Source organism: Tiliqua scincoides, chromosome 2 (genome assembly GCF_035046505.1).
Source record: "Tiliqua scincoides isolate rTilSci1 chromosome 2, rTilSci1.hap2, whole genome shotgun sequence".
NCBI lineage: Eukaryota > Metazoa > Chordata > Lepidosauria > Squamata > Scincidae > Tiliqua > Tiliqua scincoides.
Genome location: NC_089822.1, coordinates 17,044,731 through 17,059,581, shown reverse-complemented (window position 1 = coordinate 17,059,581; position 14,851 = coordinate 17,044,731). Strand labels below are relative to the sequence as shown.

At 46.7% G+C, this 14,851-nt stretch overlaps 1 protein-coding gene and 1 pseudogene across 1 annotated transcript in view; both read right to left on the bottom strand.

The window, feature by feature from the left end:
- The window catches only part of LOC136642038 (uncharacterized), a 74,485-nt gene that overhangs the window by 15,143 nt on the left and 44,491 nt on the right, over nt 1-14,851 (bottom strand). The window contains exons 13-19 of the mRNA XM_066618214.1: nt 13,489-13,625; nt 7,932-8,004; nt 6,349-6,518; nt 5,297-5,471; nt 4,750-5,010; nt 2,286-2,427; nt 469-620 (exon numbers count right to left, since the gene is read on the bottom strand). Coding sequence (XP_066474311.1) covers nt 469-620; nt 2,286-2,427; nt 4,750-5,010; nt 5,297-5,471; nt 6,349-6,518; nt 7,932-8,004; nt 13,489-13,625 — 1,110 coding nt within the window. The remainder of the gene's footprint in view (nt 1-468; nt 621-2,285; nt 2,428-4,749; nt 5,011-5,296; nt 5,472-6,348; nt 6,519-7,931; nt 8,005-13,488; nt 13,626-14,851) is intronic.
- LOC136642722 (5S ribosomal RNA) lies at nt 3,463-3,579 on the bottom strand (annotated as a pseudogene).

Below are 14,851 nucleotides of genomic sequence, written 5' to 3'. Positions count from 1 at the left end.
TCCTCTAAAATAAATGATGTGCCTGGTATCGTACTTTATTAACATGCTTGTGACGGCAAGGTATTACTTCTTTGTTCAACAGTTTCACCCAGCTGTACTATGGAAGAGCCTTGCATATTTCCAGATTATAGAGGCTGTTAAGCATAGAGACCCATCTAAACACTGGGCCAGTTCAACAAACTGTGGTCTGCTGGAATCAAGCATGGCCCAAACCCTCCCCTTACCTTTCCAGTGCTATGGAGCTGCAATGTTTAAATCCTGGTAAAGCAAAAAAATAAAATAAAAAATCTCTCTGTTGTCAGAACCCAGCATTGTGACCCGTTGTGTTTATTATTTTGTATTCAGACAACATAGGGGGTTTGCGGAGAGGAGGGAAGGAGAAATATGCTGGTTTGGATGGATTCCTGCCATATTCCTGACCCAAGTAACCAACTAAAAGGCCCAATGACAAAGAAAATAAATTCTTACCTCTGTGGGTTACATAAAAATCATAATCAGTATGGGCCTCTCCAAAACAGTTTTTGGCCATCAACCGCAACTTGGGTATGGGTTTTTCTCCAATTTTGAATGAACAGCGGTCCTCTTCTACTTTTTTTTTGCAATATGTTTTTGTGTAAGCCCTTTAAAAAAAAAATATGGCAGCAGGAGATGGAGGAAAAAGACAGTAAATTTGCCTTCTACCAGTTAGAAATAGGATACTACAGAAACAGGAGAGATTAACTAACAACAGAAACTATAATTATGCTTAGTCTAGCCATCCCATTCAGAGGCCAACATGACAAGCAGAGCTCTTGCAGGGTCTCCTGTCCACTCCTGCTTCCAACTGGCCTGAAATTGGGCTGCTCCTGAAGCAGTTGGTGATGACATTATGAGGTCAGTGAGTCACTTGTCAATCTGTTTCTAGGAGCCACACTGGCACTCAGTGATATGCCTGGCCCAGGCCGCTGCCACTCAGTAAGTAGAGGCCCATGCACCTGGGGGACTCCACAAAACAAATGTGTGGGGCCCAACAAGGACACTGAGGAATTAGGCCACACACTTCCTAAGGCCCAGTGTGCTGGAGGCAGACTGGGGTCCTTCTTCATGGATGAAGAAGCCGAGCATCCTGAGAGATGCGCATGTGTTCACCATTCCAGTAACCAAACCTATCTATTTAGATAAAGAGGTGGGATGGACAGGCCAGGGGAGCTCCACTCTTCCCATCAGCTAATTTGATGACATCATCAAACCTCAATTACTTGAACTGACAAGTCCTAGAAACAAAAAGCAAGGTTTGAAGCAGTCTTGTGTGTCTTATGCTAACAGTGGTTTGGCATGGTGTTTGATTGACAAATCATAACTAGCCGTCTTAACAGCTGGTTTCAAAGTCAGCTTCAAATGGAAAAGTTGATTAGCATTAACCATGGTTAGCAGTGGCACAGCTGTTAAATCATGGTCAAAATAAAGAACAGAGAGGACAAGAAATTCATGGAGAGAAGTAAACAGACATGGAAGCTCAAAGCAGATTTTGCAAACTTTGATTTGAGGAGGGCAGTATTAGATCTGCTCCAGGCAACATTAAGCTTCTCTATAAAACAGATATTCCATAGCTCCACTCTCACTATTCATTCTCATTCCAAAGAGCTAAATGCAAAACAACAACAACAACAAGTGATGCACATCTGGTCTGCAAGTTTCACTCCATGCACATCTGGTCTGCAAGTTTCAGGTGCAAAGAAGGTTTCACACAAGGACCTCCCTCTGGTGCTTTATTCCCTGAAAAAGGGAATAAAGGGGCAGCCTTCAGGCAGTAGGGTTTTTTGGTCTCATCTCTGGAGTACTACAGTGCTACCAGAATGACAGTGGTGCTCACTGGACTTGGACCACATCATCTGGGGAAGCAAAAAGGACCTTATAACTGTTTCCTTGGGCTTAACTCCTCAGCCTGAGCACTCAGTATCATGGGTGATGACACCGATTGCCTTACCTTCTCCCTCCCACACAACTCTTATATAAATCTAGTCCCTCCAATCCATGCTTCCATGCTCTGCAACCTGATCTGAACTCCTCTGCTCATCTTTGAACAGATTTCTGCTGTTTGCTTCCAACAGTGAATAATTTCCTCGATGTAACTTTCTGACAACCACTGTGTCTCCTATAAGCAATTCCTTCAGCATCAAAACATATTTCTAATGCCAACCCATCACTGCAATACCAAAGTCAGGCACAAGAACTGTTACTTCCTAAGGAACATGCATCATGATCTGGAAGAACTTATTACTAAGACAATTTCAAAAAAAACTTACACATCAGATAGAATGAGCTCTGTTTCACATAAGCCATCTTCTAATAAAGGAGGACGTTTATTCTCGTTAGTTTTCCAAGAACATCTTAATGTTATCATGTCATCAGTTTCGCAGGAAAGATTTTTTGGCTTATTAGGTAGTTCTGCAGAAGCAAAGGTAAGTTATTATCTCTCTCTCTCTCTCTCTCTCACACACACACACACACACACACACACACACACACACACACACACACCCAGACCCAGCAAATTAACTTTAAGCTGGGATGACCTCAACTGTCATCAAAGGACATAAACTGACAACTGGTTAATCGCAGACCAATTTATGAAGGGCCACAGTCCACCTGCTACCAGAATTATATCTTGGTGGAGATGGCATTATAAGAGAATGATTATAACATATTCATATGCAGGTCTCTTGTTATCTGGTGTGCTCCCTGGGGCATTTGGTGGGCCGCTGTGAGATACAGGAAGCTGGACTAGATGGGCCTATGGCCTGATACAGGGGAGCTATTCTTATGTTCTTATCATACCTACAAAAGAATAGCAAATGTGGTAAGGCTCTCGTCACTGTCCTTGCAGAGGGATTTTTCTAGTGGTAGGGTGAAAATCAGTTGCAGAGGGACTCTGAGGCTCTGCAAGCCTATCCAGATAATGACTTTTCCAAGATTCATTCAGTGAGCTCTGTAACTAAGGGCCCAATTCTATCCAATTTTCCACCACTGATGCAAGCTATGCCAATGGGGGAAGCTCTGAATCCTGAGGTGGAGGGGCAGTCACAGAGGCTTCCTTGTTTCCTTATCATCAGACTGCATAGTGGTTGCATCGGTGCTGGAAAGTTGGATAGACCTAGGCCCCAAGCAAGAATGCCAACCTGAGCCTCCATCACTGAGATCCAAAAACCTGTCCGCTGCCTCCCAATGCATAAATGCACTATTTCTTTAAAATTGCCAACTCTGCTTTGTCTTAACAGTCTTTCAGAAGTAAAAATACAGCCAAAAAATTGAACTAGAAACAGCAAAGTCTACAAATTAAACAGGAACGCATTTCAGGCAAAACGATGAGAGCAAATCAGAGCAACACTCACAGGAGACCGATCGGTTTAACCGGAAAGTCTTCTTAATAAGCTACGTTTTTGGCATGGTTGGCAACCTTCAGTCTCGAAAGACTATGGTATAAGCCTACAGCACCCAGTATTCCCAGGTGGTCTCCCATCCAAGTACTAACCAGGCCTGACCCTGCTTAGCTTCCGAGATCAGATGAGATCAAGCATGTGCAGGGTCACAGTTGCTGGTATGATAACATACTGGGGCCTGGCAGGTTCCCTGGGAAGAACATTCCACAAAAACAGCACTGGGACACAAATTTTTTAACCTTTCTTATTTTATTCTATTTATTTTTATTTTTTTAACTATTTTCATTTTGTTGTTTTATTGTACACCATTCTGAGCTCCTGGAAAAGTGTTATCCAAACCTTTTCAATAAACAAATTTAATAGACATTTGCTGAACTGCCTGTTTGACTGAAGCTTTAAAAAAAGAAAAAGAGTATCTTCCACAAGGAATTGCCATAAGGAACTGTATGTGTGCCCGAGATACTCAAGTGCTATGTTGTGCTTAAAAGTAGGTATGAAAACCTCCAAAGTTCAGCAACTAGATGGAGATCAGCCTAATCCTGTCCACCAGCCAGTGCATTGACAGCTTCTCTGACTCTGTTATCAGCCAGGCTCCCTGGGCAACTAGAGGCAAAGAGTAGCAAAGGAGGCTTCTCTGGTAGCAGAGACATTGGAAGAAGAAGCCCAGAGTCTGGTTTGAAGTCATATGAGGCAGCCGTCTTGCTGACAGTAAGCAGGTCTGGGTGTGGCCAGTGACTGGATGGGAGACTGCCTGAGAAGTGGGCACTGCCTGAGCTGCCAGCCCCAATTAGACAAATGCAGGAAGACATATACAGTGGGCCCTCCTTACCGTGAGTTTGGCGACCATGGATTTGACTCAATACAGGTGCTGACCCTGTGTCTGGAGAGCCTCAACGACCTCTCAAATGCAGCCAGAATGGTTGCATCCTGGAGGTCCTTGAGGCTCTCCCTGCAGATTCCATTATCCGTGGAAATTGATATCCATGGGGGTGGGGTCCAGGAATGGAAACATCTTTTTAAAGTATCATAAAGCTAGGGGGGTCCCAATAGAGTGACATTTTAAAAAGTGCTTAGAAGATTGGGAATCCCTGCATTACAGGAAAATTTAAGGTCTGACACCTTGATGGAGAGTTTCTATTGAGACTCAAAAACACTTCTATTCACACTGGCTTTTGGGGTTGGACAGGGGCAGAATTGGCACAGCTAGTTTTGTTCAAGCTAGGAACACCTATTGCTAACCTGCCTACACAAGATCACAATGCCCTTAAGAGGAAAAACAAGTTCTTAACAACATAACCCTCTCCAACAGCTCAAAGCATTATCTCCTTACCGATCACACAGGCATATGTTCCAGGATTCTTGTGGTTCGACAATATACAAATCACATTTGGGTTCCCCTGTGATATATCTTTCAAATGAAATAACACTTTCCGTTGTTTTCTATCTGTGTAATATTCAGTGACGCCATTGAAAAAACCACGAACTAATCCTGTTTTCTCTGCGATGCAGCAGAAAGTGAAGTTGGAACCTGCTTTCACAATGTGCTTTTCCGGGAAGACATAATCCTTGTTGTCATCCATGGTACCCAGGCCTGAACAAAGCAGGTAACAAGTGAATTTTCCTGAATATTTCTTAAAATACTCCAGTTTTGCACGAGCACATGAAGTTATCCCAATGTATGGCTCAGGAGGTTCGGTAAGTAATTGGGTATACAACATTTTGCACCTAGCTAGATTTTGGAGGTCAGTGAGATCCTGCCAGCATGAAGTCAGCCCACCCCCAGGTACATGGTGTATTAAAATTCTGATGCTGACACAGTCCCCACCAACATGCATCCTGTTCTACTGTACACTCTTCAAGCTGGCAATGTGGCTTACCTGTCACTGCTTCCCAAGGACTCCAATCACTCCAAGTTTCAGAATGAAGAAAGCCTTGATTCCTCACCAGGCTCCTGATTCTTATTACCTGAGGCTCACATTGCAAGGGGACCAGGGGATCCCAGCTCCACTCCAGTGGTTGCTTCAGTTTACTGAGAGGTAGGGAATAGTTTGTCTAAAAACAAAAAATAAAATGCAGGCAATTGAAGAGGAACACGGAACAAGGAGGCAATCTGCATTCCTCCTCTGTTCACTTAAATTAAATAGAATAATAATACAGGTATTTATATACCGACTTTCTTGGTCTTTATTCAAGACTTTATTCAAGGCAGTTTACATAGGCAGGCTAATTTAAAGCCCCGGAGGGATTTTTACAATTGAAAGAAGGCTCTATCTTTCAAGAGCCACAACAAATTCAGATGTTTCATTCTGATCTGGCCTCCATCCTGGCCTCCATCCTCCCACGCTCAGAGCAGATGGAAATAGCTCGGCTCAGCTTGTCAGCTGCTTCAAGGTCGCACGGTGCCGGTGGCCTCGAACTGGCGACCTTGTGGATGTTATCTTCAGGCAAATGGAGGCTCTACCCTCTAGACCAGACCTCCTGCACTTACAATCTTTTTACAGAAACAAATTTACGACACTAGTTTTGACCGTGATGTGACTTGTTCCTCAGTATTTTCATGTTCAAAACAAAACTTTCACACAGGCCTGACTCACATGTTGCAGCCCAAACAAACAGCAGCTTCTCTGAAAGCTCACGCGTACCTGCAACAATGCCTAACACTGAGATTCCTGTCTCAACCAGGCTTACTATGCCAAGGCTATTCAAACTCTTTCAGAATGAAGCTCTCTATGAAAGACCCCCACAAACAATGTTCCCCACATCTAACTACTCACCCAATTCTATGAGCCATTGGGCCAGTTTGGACACTACTTTTTAGACCAACCCCTTGTGATGAGTGATGGAAATGCACTGTAAATGCTCACATGTTTTCCCCTCCTGGAAAGTTTCATACATTCAAAGGCTCATTTTTTTTCAGAAACATACTTACATTCAAGACAATACGGTTCTCTTCCGTTTGATTGACCTGGATGTTAAAAACTATTTCAGTCTCTGGACTGTATGCTGTGGAATTACCATGAACATCCCATTCCAGCTGTAGGCGGTGAAAGTGCTTGGTCATGGAAACCTTCTGGATCGTAGGTTGAAAGACATGGCTGCCTGAGGCAGAAAGAAAAGTCTATGAAAAGCAGTTGGGAGCCCATGTATTCAGAGGCCTATTCAGAGCACTGAGATGATGGCAGCTCTTTAAAGTCCTCTAGAGTTTGTGAGTCCTTGAACCTGATCCTAAACACACATCTCTTTCCTTTAGCACTTGCTAACTTCAGCACAATTAGTTCTGCTATCATTATACCAGCATGCTAAAATGGAGGGGGGGGAGAGTGTGTGCATAATAAGGTGGGAACAGGGTCAAGGGGTCCAGGATAGAAGTAACCTGGCCTGGAAATAGTATGGAGTGAGAGCATGGAGTGCCCCACAAAAACAACTGCTTGCGTTTTATATTCGTTCCTGTTTGTTCTCTATTTTTGCATGGATGATCTCCGTAAGCTTAACAGTTCTGTGCCTCGGGTAGGAAAACCATCTGTTTTGTGACATGCGAAGTAGAACGTATGTTTCCTACCACAAGGTGGGCCATAATTATTACCTACATATTGCAGATGCAGGAACAGAAGAATCCTTCTAGAGGAGCCGCCCTAGGCCACAAGGCAGATTCACAGCCATAACTTAGTGGCTGAGCACATGCTCTGGATGCCAGTCCCAGGTTCAATCCCCACCATCTTCAGGTTGGGCAAGGTTCCAGTCTGAAACCCTGGAGAGCCACTGCCAGTCAACGTAGACAGTATTGACTGAGATGGATTAATGGATCAAGAGGAGGCAGCTTTGTATGTTCACAGTAGATGTGAAAATTCAATCATAGGAATCTTGCTTCATAGCTCAGTCTTTAGAGTTACTACGCCGTGGCAATGATATCACCAGCAACTGCTTCTGGGAGGACCATTTCCGGCCATTCAGACCCAGTGGCGGGCAGGAGAGGTGCACACAACAGTGCTCTGCTTGCGGCACTTGGCATGGACGATTCCAATGCATGGTGTCAGCTGGGAGATGGGGTTAGCGGTGTGGGGCCCCTCCAAAGTGCGGGGTCCAATTTAGTCCAAATGGACATATCGCCCTAAGGCCAGCCTCGCAGTGGTTATAGATTGCTCAGGTCATTAACTATTCTGCACAGTGGGGATAAATATAGAGGCAGCATTGGTTGCCAATGCATGTACAGTGATGATATCACTTGGAAAACATTTAGACTAAACAACCCTAAACATGCTTCCCAGGAAGTGAGCCTCAGTGAACTCTTAGGGCTTCTGTGCAGGCATATATGGGACTGCAGTGTTTGAATGTTTTCAACCATACAGGAATACTTATATTGTGGACCACAACGCTTCTAAGTTAGAGATTATATGTTGTAAACCCACACGTAAGCACTACTCTTTAACATTGAAAGAGAGGAATAGTATGCCCAGTGATAACTTCACTTATGTACTACTATTCCTGTATCAAAGCAGGCACTTGAATCTCTACCTTGACTCTGAGACGGGCCAAAGCACACTGCTACGTAGAGAACCACTGCCCGAAGTACCAGAGAGTCCATCAGTTACCTCTGAAAGAAACAAAATGAAACATTTTAAAGTTGAACCCTTTCCTTAGATATCCCTTTGGCCAGTGGTTCTCAAACTCTCCCTGAGAGATTGAGAACCACTGGCCAAAGGGATATCTAAGGAAAGCCTGTAAGTCCTTGCAGGAGGAGGCAGTGACGCGATCCCCAGGATTGCGCCACTAAGGGGCTGCAGGGACTCTGCAGGACTTACCAGAGCCTCCCAGGAGTGCAGGGAGCATCTGCAGGGCTTCCCAGGTCTTCAAGAGTGAAAGTGCAGCGATCGTGCTCCACTTCCGCAAAAACTCTGGTAAGCCACTGCAGCCTCCTTAGCGGCACGATTCTGGGGATCGCGTTGCTGTCTCCTCCCTGCCTCCTCGCTGCCCCCTCCCCTGACTCCCCTGAGGGGGCAGAGGCCAGGGCCCTCAGGCTGGGGCGTCACAACACCCCAGTTTGAAAAGCCCTGCCTTTGGCACTTGTCACACCTATTTTCAAAGACAGTACAGAAGCCCAGTCATGAATCTGGTATTTAAAAAAGTAGATTGGAACAACTCTTGGATCTATTCAGAAACTGAAAATGGAAATAAATAAATAAAAACTACCCCCATCTCAGGATGGTCTCCAAAAAGGATAAGAGGATAATGCAACCAAAATCTTTCCTGAGCTAACTTCACCAAATGAAGGGTAACTGTGAAAAAGGAAATGTCTCGCGCAGTTCTTGCTAACAACAACAGCAGCATTTGTGTATTGCCTTTCTCAGTGTGTTGTGAGAGTCATACAGACTCAGGGCCCAATTCAATGGGCCTCCAGAGGCAGCACTGAGCTCCAGCATCAGCACTGGGTATCATAAACATGCCACAAAGCACCTTTACAGCACCCAGCAAGGTGGGAGCACTGGTGTGGGGGCCCAGCAACTGACTGATGCTGCCTGGAGCAAGGTAAGTGCTCCAGGCAGGGGTAAGGGCTTTCAGGGTGTGTGCAAGGGAGAGGGTGTGTGCAAGGGTGTGTGCAAGGGATTCTGGGACAGGGGGAGGGGGCAGGGAAAAGAACTGGTGGAGGGGGGATGGATTCTATCCTCTGTGTCAGAATGCAAAGCCCACTGAGGAAGTTCTCTTGTCTGTGCCAGCAAAATATCACCACAGACTTGAGAAGCCCCATTGCAGGGCCTGCGGCTTTCCTCAGTGGAAGGGGACAAAAGTCCCCTTCCGCTGAAGAGATCTCCAGTGGCCGGCAAGGGGCTGGTGGATACAGCAGCCATCATTTTGGTACCACTGCACCCAGCGGCCCTGCCAAGGATAGGATTGGGCTACCCGTGGCCTTACTGGCGTGTCTCAAACTGTGGTCAAGGCCTGCTGAATGGAGGCCAGCTCAGCCAGTCGGAGTCAAAGTGCCTTTTTCCTGTTGCCTCCAACACTCTCCTCCCCCACGGTTATTCTGAGGCAAATTTGCAATTCCAGCTCATAATCTTCAGCTGGAGCACCTGTGATGCTACATTACTGTATCCACATTCTCGGTGAAAGCACAGCACAGTGAGCCAGGAAGAGAATCACTGTCTTCTCAGCTTCCTACCAGTCCCTCCTTCTTGTTCATTCTTTGGCCTCCCAAGTTCTACGTACATTCCAGTTCTCCCCACCCCTTCTCCTTCAAAGCACCTAACCTCACCACCCAACAACAAAGACATTGGCAACCCTTGCTCCCACTCCATGCCTCTCTTCCTGGGCACAACTGACTTGCCCATGAAGTACGACTTTGCTCCTTTCTCCCAAGAAAACACTACAGCTGAAAGAAATCACACAAGTTACTCATACAACTTGAAGGTACTTCCCTGATCCTCCTTCCTTCATCCTACCTGCCTCCCATGCTCCTAGAATATTCCTGGTCATCAACCTGGACCCTAATTTGACTGAATAAGCCTCAGCATCACAATTCAGCATTCCAGATAACCTCTCCTCTCAGCAGACCAAGATAAGTAATCTTAGTCCATGGCTCTTCTCATCTATTCCCCAGGCACTGCCCACTGACTGTGCAATTTTTCTTTCTCTTCTTCTCTTGCTTTGTTTCCCCCCCCCCCTTTCAAGTGTTCAACTGTCATAGGGGAGAGCCCACAGAATCAGCTTCCAGGTTATGCAGCACAAAAGTCCCTTATCCCATCTATAAAGAAAGACCTCTGAGCATATAAAGTTTGTCTGCACAGGAGCAAAACCCTAGATCAGGGTGCTCAAACTTTTTTGGCTCGAGAGCTACTTTGAAACCCAGCAAGGCCCGAGATCTACCAGGGGGGGAAGGACGCGTCTCCCTTTAATGTATGGAGCCCCTGCTGGAGTCTAGTCAGTTTCGTCAGTTTTGTTGCTGCATGCCTGAAGAGCAGCTAAAGTGTCAGTTTCAGTGTCAGTTTAGTGTCAGCTAAATATGTCAGTTTCGTCTAGTCACTAGAGGAAACTGACATATTAACAGTTTGGAGAGACAGGGCTCAGTGATCTACTCATTTTGCCTTGCGATCTACCGGTAGATCGCGATCCACCTATTGAGCACCCCTGCCCTAGATCCTTCTGGGAGTGATTGCAACACTGATTTAAGAGTCCTTAATTTGATTAAGAGTAGATTAAGAGTGACCTCTCTCCACAGTGTGTAAATTTAGATCTAACCTCCTCCCCCTTTTCCTCCAATTTCTGTCTCGTTACACACATCAAGCTATCAATGCACCCTCCATAGCCCAGACTCCTTTGTATCTCATGCCCAGTCCTCTCTTTGTCCTGATTTTCTAAGGCCTGCCCCTCCCTAAAGCCTGTAGCCTCCCTATAGCCATTTGTCCTCCTAGATAACCTAACAACCATAACATACTAGTGCCCCCGTGTTCAATGTGACCTCTCCCCTGTCCATAGAAACCACACTCATAGGTCTCTTCTCCTAAGGACCAATGGCATCACTAGGAGGAGAAAGGGAGGTGCGGGCCACATTGAGTGACGTGCACAGGGGGCGGTGACACCACTACTGGCCAAAATTATTAAAATCTTGGTATTTTTGAATAACACCACCATGTTATATACCATTCGATGCGTACTTCCATGCAGAACGCAATGAAACAACCCATATTTAAATATCTCTATTCTATCAAAAGTTATAGCCGAAAAAGCAGAGGGGTGCATGGCAATGGTGCACACCATGTCCATCACCTGGGGTGATGCCCCACCCACTGTATGGAAGGAGGTCCATCATTGGAGTGATGTGCTGGCCTCCTGCCCCAGGTGACACAAGCCCTTGTGACACTTCTGCCAAGGACTGTCTCCTCTTGTAGTGGATCTCCACAGTCACAGACACAGGTCTTTCTCAGTCATCTATTTCAGGTACTTTAAAAGGAAAAATTAGGAATCTCATCCTGTGTTAGATCTACAGATACAAAGTAAACTCCCTCTGTGCCCCATGTTACAAATTCTCACTGCTTCAACTAGAGTTGCAAACATTTTGATTATCTTACACAATATTCTGCTTTATAAGGAATTAAGCAGAAATTAAGTTTCCCCATCACATGTACCTCCACACCAGGAAAGCTTCATCTGCTGAATGAGCCACTTTCTCTTAAATGGAAAGAAAAGACACATGCATTTGTAGTTCAGAAAAAGGACCAGTACGCACATGAGGATAGCTCTGGGATAGTCAAGGGCCGGAACAGTTACAGGAGACTGCAGATTAGCTACGCCAGTGTTTCTCAAACTGTGGGTTGGGACCCGCTAGGTGAGTCGCAGGCCAGTTTCTGGTGGGTCCCCATTCATTTTCAATATTTTATTTATAACATATCAGACGACGCTACCATGGCATGTGACTGCATTTGGGGAAATGTAACAGATCTGTAATTTTAACAGGTTACTATTGCTTCTAACAATGATAGTAAATGGAACTTACGCCTGGATAAGTGTGGGTAGATTGCAGCCTAGGATTGTTAAAAATTTTCCTGCTTGATGATGTCACTTCCGGTCATGCCATCACTTCCAGTGGGTCCAGACATATTCTAATTCTAAAAAGTGGGTCCTGGTGGTAAAAGTTTGAGAACCACTGAGCTAAGCTTTTTTTTCCATAGCAGTTCTAATATGAACTGACCATGGAGGAGCATTTTGATCAGGAAAATGGTGCAAAGGGGGCACATTCTCTCTGCCACAAGTCTGGTCTGATCCATGTCAGACCCCCCTCCCTGCTGCCTGGTGACTGCTTTCAAGTTACAAAAAAAGTCAGGTGATCCAATAGATGATCTCCTGCGTCACATCTTTGTCCCAAAGATAGGAACACTGTCTTGCTCAAAGTAAGGAACAAATTCCTTAAAAAAAAAAAAAATCCGCACAGCAGCTTACCACATTTGTACTTTTCTTTTGGAGTTTGTTTTTCCTACAATGATCTTGTGTAACCCTCTCTCAGATGCTCCTCCTCATTTACACTGCATTACACTGCCAGTCCGTTTTTTAATTTCCTGTTTTGCCTTCCTCCAGCCTCCCACAGCAGGGCTTTGAGGGAAAAATGTGTTGAACATAATAGGTTATTAATTGCTCTTATGAATTATTTTGATTGTGAAGGTTGTAGACACAGAGCCAATGAAAGGTGGTAGACACAGAGCCAAGATGGGAGGGCAAAGTGCTGTGGAAGGAAACCAGATGATGAGAAAGAAATTGAAGGTTTTGCTAACAAAAGTACTCATGAATTGGCAACCTACAAGTACTCTCCCCCTTCTTTACTTTTACCATCTCTGATGAAGAATTCTATTACACTCAGAAGCTGGCAGCCTGATACTTCCTAGCTTTTGGCTGGTCCCAGTAAAGGCACAACCTGACTTCAGAGTGCAGATTCTCTTCAGGGACCCCTGTCATTTACTGCCCTCCTTGAGGCTCACTGGTGACATCAGATCGGTCTCTAATTGTCCCTACAATACCTCCTAGCATTGTTGTGAGGATAAAACATGTTGCGGGGGGGGGGGGGGAATGTGTACATGGCCTTGTGCCAAAGGAATAACAAGACAGAAACTTGAAAAAGGAGAAGGAAAATCTGTTTAGGATAGTATTGCAAGCATCCTGTTCTGCCTTCCCAACAGGCAGAAATCCAATAGGTGAAGCTTCCCTCATCTCTGCATCTCCACACCAGGACAGCATCCCCATGTCAAATGCTGACTTCTCTTTCATTCTGCCTGCCCAACAGGCAGAAATCCAATAGGTGAAGCTTCCCCCCACCCCCCGCATCTCCACACCAGGAAAGCATCCCTTCTCAAACCCCAACTTCTCTCTTGTTCTGTCTGCCCAAAAGGCAGAAATCCAACAGGTGAAGCTCCCCCCCCCCGCATCCCCACACCAGGAAAGCACCCCCTTCTCAGATTTTGACTTCTCTCTTTGAGGCACAGGAGCCCACCAGAAAAAGAAAATGTGGCAACGACAGCCCTGTAGAGCCCAGGCGAGGGAGGAAGGAGAGACCCAGCAGCAGATCTGGGGGAGGCGCTCAGGTACTCACGTTCTCCGCGGGGTCTGCAGGAGGGCGTCCCACGCCAGGAGGCCCAGCGATGTCAGAGGAAGGGGGCTGGGAAGTCCCTTCCCGTTCAATGCCCGGAATCCACCAGCTTCCCTTGGAAGCGGTCCGGGAGAGGCTTCCTGGGAAGGGAGCGGGTCCCAGAGGGACTGACTTCGGAGAAGCGCTGCGTCCCAGCGGGTGGAGAAGGAGGGAGGCAGCCGGGTGCGTGGGTGGGAAGGGGGAACAGCCGGGCTTCCCCCCCCGTGCCCTTCTACCCCGATGGGCCCCAGCCGCGTCCCTTCTCCCCGCACGTGGGAGCGAAGTTCTGGGAGCGGAACGGCGTCCTTAAGGAAGCGAAAGGCCTGCGCCTTCCCGGGGCGCTTGCGGAACCCCCGCCGGCTGCAGAAGGGACGATCGTGCTGGAAAGAGGGAGGGAGTCCTTTCCCCGTCCCTACAGGCTCCCCCCCCCCAACTTAGCAAGATTCCACGTGAGGCATCGGAGTGCGGTTCAGGGAATCCCCGCGTGGAGAGGCGTGTCTGGGCGGGTTCGCACGTGCAAGTGCATCAAAGAGTCCTCCATGGGTTTTTTATGGAGTAGTCTCTGATCACAGCAGCAGTCCCCAGAATGAGCTTCTGTGACCTCCACCAGTGAATGTAGCTTGCAGACAAAGGTTGCCAGCCCCACAAATTTGAAAAGGTTGGTATAGGAGGAACCAGTGACATAGGAGGGATCATGTATTGGCAACCTTCAGTCTCGAAAGACTATGGTATCGCGCTCTGAAAGGTGGTTCTGGCACAGCGTCTAGTGTGGCTGAAAAGGCCAATCCGGGAGTGACAATCCCTTCCACACCGGGAGCAAGTGCAGTCTGTCCCTGGTCTGTCTCCCTGGCTATGGGCCTTCCTTCTTTGCCTCTTAGCCTCAGACTGTTGGCAAAGTGTCTCTTCAAACTGGGAAAGGCCATGCTGCACAGCCTGCCTCCAAGCGGGCCGCTCAGAGGCCAGGGTTTCCCACTTGTTGAGGTCCATCCCTAAGGCCTTCAGATCCCTCTTGCAGATGTCCTTGTATCGCAGCTGTGGTCTGCCTGTAGGGCGCTTTCCTTGCACGAGTTCTCCATAGAGGAGATCCTTTGGGATCCGGCCATCATCCATTCTCACGACATGACCAAGCCAACGCAGGCGTCTCTGTTTCAGCAGTGAATACATGCTAGGGATTCCAGCACGTTCCAGGACTGTGTTGTTTGGAACTTTGTCCTGCCAGGTGATGCCAAGGATGCGTCGGAGGCAGCGCATGTGGAAAGCGCTCAGTTTCCTCTCCTGTTGTGAGCGAAGAGTCCATGACTCGCTGCAGTACAGAAGTGTACTCAGG